The sequence below is a fragment of the Eulemur rufifrons genome, chromosome 21 (assembly GCF_041146395.1).
Source record: "Eulemur rufifrons isolate Redbay chromosome 21, OSU_ERuf_1, whole genome shotgun sequence".
In the NCBI taxonomy this organism is placed as follows: domain Eukaryota; kingdom Metazoa; phylum Chordata; class Mammalia; order Primates; family Lemuridae; genus Eulemur; species Eulemur rufifrons.
Window position 1 is genome coordinate 25,348,717 of NC_091003.1, and position 6,021 is coordinate 25,354,737.

Genomic DNA, 6,021 nt, shown 5'->3' on the forward strand with positions numbered 1-6,021 from the left:
CAGCCTTCCCCGGGGGCGGGGAGGGAGGAGGATTCTGGGCTCCCCAGGCGGATAGGGCTGGTTCCTGTCCCGGGGTGGAGTTAGTCCCTCTCCAGTGGGGGTGGGCGTTGAGGAAGCTGACCTGCTCCGCAACCAGCCTGGCCCCAAGGAATCTCCACCACCCTCCTGTCCCATTGCCTGGAGGAGGAGAGGGCACCAGGTGCTTTGTGTCCCCTCCTTTCATGGGAAGTGTTGGCACAGGGACACCCCCCCCACCCCCCCCACCCCCCCCCCCCGTCCCCAGCACCAACTGCAGGGACAAGGAGCTGTGTTGTGGGGATCGCTGGCAGAAGCTGGTGTCCCCTCCCGGCTCCTTTTGCGGCGGGCCTGTCCTCTCTCGCGCAGGCTCCGACGGTCACGGCCAAGCCCAGGCGCGGTCCCCACGCCTTCAGCAGCTCGCCTTGGGGGCCTTCTTGGCTCCATGCAGGAGCCTGGCGGACGCAGACGCGGACGCCCGCTTCTGGTGCCGCCACTTGGCGCGGCGGTTCTTGAACCAGACCTGAGCGGGGAGGGACTGTCAGACCCAGCCGCGGACCCGCGCCCTGCCAGAGTCCCCGGGAGCCCACAGTGGACTCGGAGGGGCATCAGCACAGGGGTGCGGGCACACGCGGACTGCGCGCCACCTTCTTTCCCACCCGCCCCAGCCCTCGCCCAGCGGCGACCAGGACGCCCTTCTTCAGTTTTTGCTCTTCTCCACTTCCCGAGTCTTTCATCATCAGGAAAAGGCGGGGGAAGAGTTTAAAACAAAAGAAGAGAAAACTGGCCTCACCGCGCCCAGTCCGCACGTGCCCGCCCCCGCCGGTCCTCGCGCGGGGACTGTCCCGAGCGCGCTGCCGCCCGGGCTCGGGCCGCGTCTTGCGAAGAGCAGGGCCAGCCCGCCGGACCCCGTCGCCGCCCGGGGCGGCACCCACCTCCACGCGCTCCTCGCGCAGGCGGATGCGGCCGGCCAGGCGCTCGCGCGTGCCCACGTCGGGGTACTGGTTCTGCACGAAGAGCGCCTCGAGCGCCTGCAGCTGCTCCTCGCTGAAGATGGTGCGGTGGCGCCGCGTGCGCCGCTGCGGGCCCGGGCCCACCGCGCCGGGCGGCGCCCCCGAGCCTCCCGCCGGCGCGGCCAAGGACAGGGGCGCCGCGGGCCCCAGCCTCAGCGGCCACGGCAGCCGCGCGCCTGCGGGGCGAGGGCGCGGTGAGACGCGGGCGGGCGCCGAGCTCCGCGCCCACCGCGCCCACCGCGCCGCGTCCTGGGGCCTCCCGCCCGGCCCGCGCCCACTCACCCAGCCCGGCGGCCGCCTCCGGGGGCCCGCGGGGACCGCGGCAGCAGCAGCAGGCGCAGGGCGCGGCCTCGGGCGCCCCGGGCTCCCCCTGCTCCGCGGGGCTCTGGCGGCCGGCGGGCTGCGGCGGGCGGGCGGCCCGGGCCGGGGGGCTCCGCTCGGGCGGGCCGGAGAGGATGTGCTCGATGGAGAAGGGGCAGGGCCGCCCCGGGCCCCCGCGGCTCGCCGCGCCCCCAGCCGCCGCCATGCCCGCCCGGCCCGGCCGCCGCGGCCGCGGGGATATATACGTCGGGGGAGCGCGGTAATCCCCGGGCGGGGCGCCGAGTCCACGCGGGCTAATCCCGCAGCGCCGGCCCGAGAGCGCTAATCCCCGACTGCGGCGGCGGGAAAGCAGCTCCGCCTCGGCGCCCTGTGCCCCCGCGTGCGTCCCCCCGTCCGACCGGGGCTCGCGGGAAGGGGCGGAGGGCCTGGCGGTGCCCCCCTCCCGCTGCGGCAGCTAATCGAGGACGCAGGACCCTGGCAGCGCCCCCAGAGCGCAGTGGCACCTCCCGGCCCAGCCCCTGATCCCCCGCTGGCTCCTAGTGACGGCGAGCGCGTCTAGAGAAACCACCAAGGCGCGCACCCAAAACTCCCGGGCTCCAGCCTCACGTGGGGCCAAACGGCACCGGCGACCCGGCGACCCGGCGACCGCACCTCCCTTTGCCCGCAAACCTGCCAGACACTTTGCAGCCGGCCGCCGGCCTCCCGAGGACAGGAGCGCGAGGGCGAAAGCAGCGGCTGCCGGTCGCCTCCAATTCTCTGCCTTCCCTCCTGAGCCTGGGGAATCTTCCCGACTCCCTGCGAGGCCCCCGACGCCCCTCCTCCTGCTTTCCCACGGGCCCCAGAACCCGCCCCCCACAGAGAAACGTCCAACACCCCCGCCCCCTCCCCCGCACCCCACTGCCCCCTAACAGGTGTCTCGGGAGGGCTCTCCCCACTCTCCCCTCAGGCCCGTCCTGCTCTGACCACTCCATGCCCTGCTCATTCTGCCCAGGCTCGGGTGACCTGTGCTTGGCTACTGGACGGCGGGAACAGGCCCTGCAGCTTGAGACCGTCTTCTCTTGACCTCGGAAAACACATTGTGTGGCTCAAGGGAAGGAGCAACAGACTGCCTGGTTCGTACCCAGCTGGCACTTCCTGGCTGTGTGACCTTCTGTAGGTTCCTTCACCTCTCTGTGCCTCGGTTTCCCAATCTATAAACTGGCATAATGATAATGACCTAACGCAAGAGCTGCTCTTAGGGCTCAACCACTTACTAGGCCAGACGTTGAGAGCCTGGCTGCAGGGTCGGGGCAAATGAACCTTAGCTGCCGTGCGGGGCAACACACGTTCCCGCCCTTCTCCCACCTTGCAGCCTCCTCTGCCACCTCCACTCTGGTGTCTGTGAAGACGCTTTGGACTTCAAGTGACAAACTTGCTGACTCCACTTCTGTCACAAGAGTTCCCGTACTGGGTGCCCCGGGTGTGTTGATCTGGAGGCTCAGTGATGGAACCGCCGCCTCCGTGAGTGGCTCTGCCTCTGCAGCCCGCCTCACGGTTGCAGAATGGCTGCCATGCCCAGCACCTCCGTCTCTTCCCACGTGTCCCTTTGGAGGACCGTGGATACCTGTCTCAGCAGACCTCCCTCGCAGAGCTGCATCGTGCCCGGTCACCTAAGCCAACCGCAGTGCCCAGGGACAGGGAGATCACGTGGCGCGACCACCCCCACAGTCGGAGCTCTGCTAGGAGGGGGCCGGCAGGGTCAGTGGTCAGGAGCCACCACCACACTGCTGTGCCCTCCTTCTGGCCCTGGCCATTCCTTCATCCGTCCCCATTCTTACCCTTGGTGACCTCCTCCAGCCCTGGAGCCTCACGCCCTGTCTCTGTGACGATGACTCCGAGTGTGTCTGGCGGCCGCGCCACGTCTCCATAGCCGTCACCAATGAACGTCTTCCTGCCGCCACGCCGGGCGCACACCGGAGCTCTCACAACCCCTCCTTGCCTGGCGTCCTCCGACTTGATAACCCGGCCACCTCCGACGGTCCCCCTCAGTGAACACGAGTTCTCTCCGCCTACCGTCCTCGGCACGTGCCCCGCCTCTTCCCCAGCCCACCTCCGTGAAGGGGCCACTGTGGCACTTTTGAAACGTGTCCAGTTCCTTGACGCTCCGCCCTTTGAAAGGTGGACTTTAATTGTCTAATTTCCTCCTTGGACATGAGCTGGCTTAGGTGACTTGCTTCTACCCAACAGAATGCAGCAGAAGTGACATTGTGTGATTACTGAGACCAAGTCACACAGATAGGTGACACAGCTGTCCCCCTCGCCCTTCTTGGGATGCCTACGCTTAGCACCCAGCCACGAAGCTGTGGGGAGGCGCAGCAGCCCCGGGAACGGACATCATGGGTGTCCCAGTCAGCAGCTCCAGCTAAGTGCCCGACAAGGACCAGCAGTGACACCCCCCAGCGGGGGGCGGGGGGGACTGCCCGAGCCCCAGCCACCACCGGACCACAGCCACATGAGACACCAAAAGTGACAGTCACCTCACTGTGCCCGGTCAGGCTCCAGGACTATGAGAGGCAATAATAGCACATGATTGTGGATGTTTTTACAGCAGCAAGTTTGAGGGGGTTTATGTCGCTGTAGGTACCAGAATGAGTTCTGGTACTGGAAGTGAGGTGCCACCAATACAAGACCTACATCGTGCAGCACTGGCTTTGGGACCAGGCAGTGGGTAGGAGCCGGAGGGACCCTTGCCAAGGCTGACCGTGGGGACTTGCAGGAAAGTGAGGCAGAGGCTGCTGGAAGATGGAGGAAGGGAGACTGCTGCTGGGTAGTGGCAGGAAGTTTAGCAACACTGTCACCTGTCGTTGGGCAGGACACAGAAACTGGAGAATGTGCCTAAATGAATAAGACGACCTAGCTGAGGAGGCCCCCAGAGAGAAAGGCGAGGTGCTGCCCGGCTTGCTCTGGGTCTCTGCGATGAAAGGAGAGAGGAGAGCGCACTCGGGCGTAAGCCGTGCGCTAGAAAGAGCCCGGCTTTCGAAGTCGCACGCACACTTGCCACAGGGACCGGCGGTTCCGTTCCCGGCAAATGCAAACTTCCGCCCCACAAAGTGCTGCGTGTCAACGTTTAGAGCGGCTGGATTCTAATCACCTGGGGCCAATAAACAGTGTGGCACAGTCAGGCCCTGGAATACGACACAGCTGTAAAAAGGAGGGGGCTCTCCAAGAGCCACAGTGACAGGGAGACGTGCAAGGGCGTGGGTGAACTTCAGAGACATCGCTGAGGGAAGGAAGCCAGTCTCAAAAGGTTACACACTGGGGACACTGTGGACACTATATGACGCTTGGAGCAGGCCACGTTTTACCGGGGAGAGCAGCGCAGCGGCTGGGGGGAGGGGGGAACACGAGGGAGCTTTTTGGGTGAGGGAACAGTTCTGTGTCCTGACTGTGACCAGGGTTTCATGAATCTATACCTGTGTTAAAACACACGGGATCATACACCAAAACAAAATCAAGTTGCTGTATGTTCGTTTACAATTAAAATAAAAAAATTAAATTAAAAAGAGCCTGGACTTCTTAGGTTTGAAAGAAAATTCATTTTTTACTTTCACCCTCTCCAGGAAACAAATGACTCCTAAGCTAAGAAGTGGAGCCGGGTGTGGTGGCTCATGCCTGTAATCCCAATGGGTTTTTTTTTTGGCGGGGGAGGCCAAGGTGGGAGGATCACTTGAGGCCAAGAGTTGGAGACCAACCTGGGCAACATAGTGAGATCCCCTTTCTACAAAAGTAAGAATTAAAACATTAGCCAGGTGTGGTGGTGTGCACCTGTAGTCCCAGCTACTCGGGAGGCTGAGGCGGGAGGATCCCTTGAGCCCAGGAGTTTGAGGCTGCAGCAAGCTGTGACCGCACCACGGCACTCTAGCCCGGATGACAGAATGAGACTCTGTCGCTATTAAAAAAAAAAAAGACAAAGCCAAGCATGGGGCTATAAGACCCTTTGTGAAGATCCCAGAAGGACTAGAAAGGGCTGCTTCACAGGCCCCGCCCAGCAGCCCCCCAGGCCCCGGGGGGGCTCGGAGCCGCTGCCTCTGCGAGCAGGAAGGAGCCGCCAGTCCAGCCCCGCCACACACACACCTGCCCTCCTGTTCTCACCGGACTCCCACTCGGGCGCTGCCAGGGGAGAGGGGGAGGGAGCGGACAGGGAAGCTGCAGGAGCCCCGCTCTGGCGTGCGGGTTCGGGGACACCTTAAGCAAGGTGGGGTACACAGTCTCCCCACCAAGGTGGCCCCTGTTTGCCCAACGCTCCAGACAAGGGTCCAGGCGTTCACCACCCAGTTCCACTCACTTTGTCCCTTCGGTCCAGTCCATCCAGGTGCCCGGGGGGCAGGGTCACAATTTCTGGGCAAACATGCAGGAGGAAGGTTAGCGGCAGCCTGAGGCTGTCATCGAGAATCCCTCCCTCCCTCCTCCTCCCCTTGCGCCCCAACCCTCCTCTCCTAGGAGGTCTGGGTGGTCTCCTGGTGGGTTGGCCCAGGTCCTCCTCCCGGAGGCGCCTGAGCCCCTGGGTGCTGTGCCCTTTGCAGGCTGTGGTGTCCCTAGTGGCCCAGAGCTGGGCGTGGGAGCATCAGAGGACATCCAGTGGTCACCGGAATATGGAACGATCCTCCGAGCCCCCGACGTGCTGCGGCCCCCT

General features: G+C 64.5%; 1 protein-coding gene across 1 annotated transcript; it reads right to left on the bottom strand.

Annotated features, from left to right (window-relative positions):
- Positions 1 to 427: 427 nt before the first annotated feature.
- On the bottom strand, positions 428 to 5,696 carry GSC2 (goosecoid homeobox 2). Its single transcript, XM_069497159.1, has 7 exons — positions 5,674 to 5,696; positions 5,481 to 5,573; positions 3,167 to 3,279; positions 3,009 to 3,067; positions 1,311 to 1,803; positions 951 to 1,204; positions 428 to 538 (listed from the first exon to the last, which is right to left on the bottom strand). Exons 1-7 carry the CDS (start codon positions 5,694 to 5,696, stop codon positions 428 to 430), a joined length of 1,146 nt encoding a protein of 381 aa, XP_069353260.1.
- Between the last annotated feature and the right edge of the window lie 325 nt (positions 5,697 to 6,021).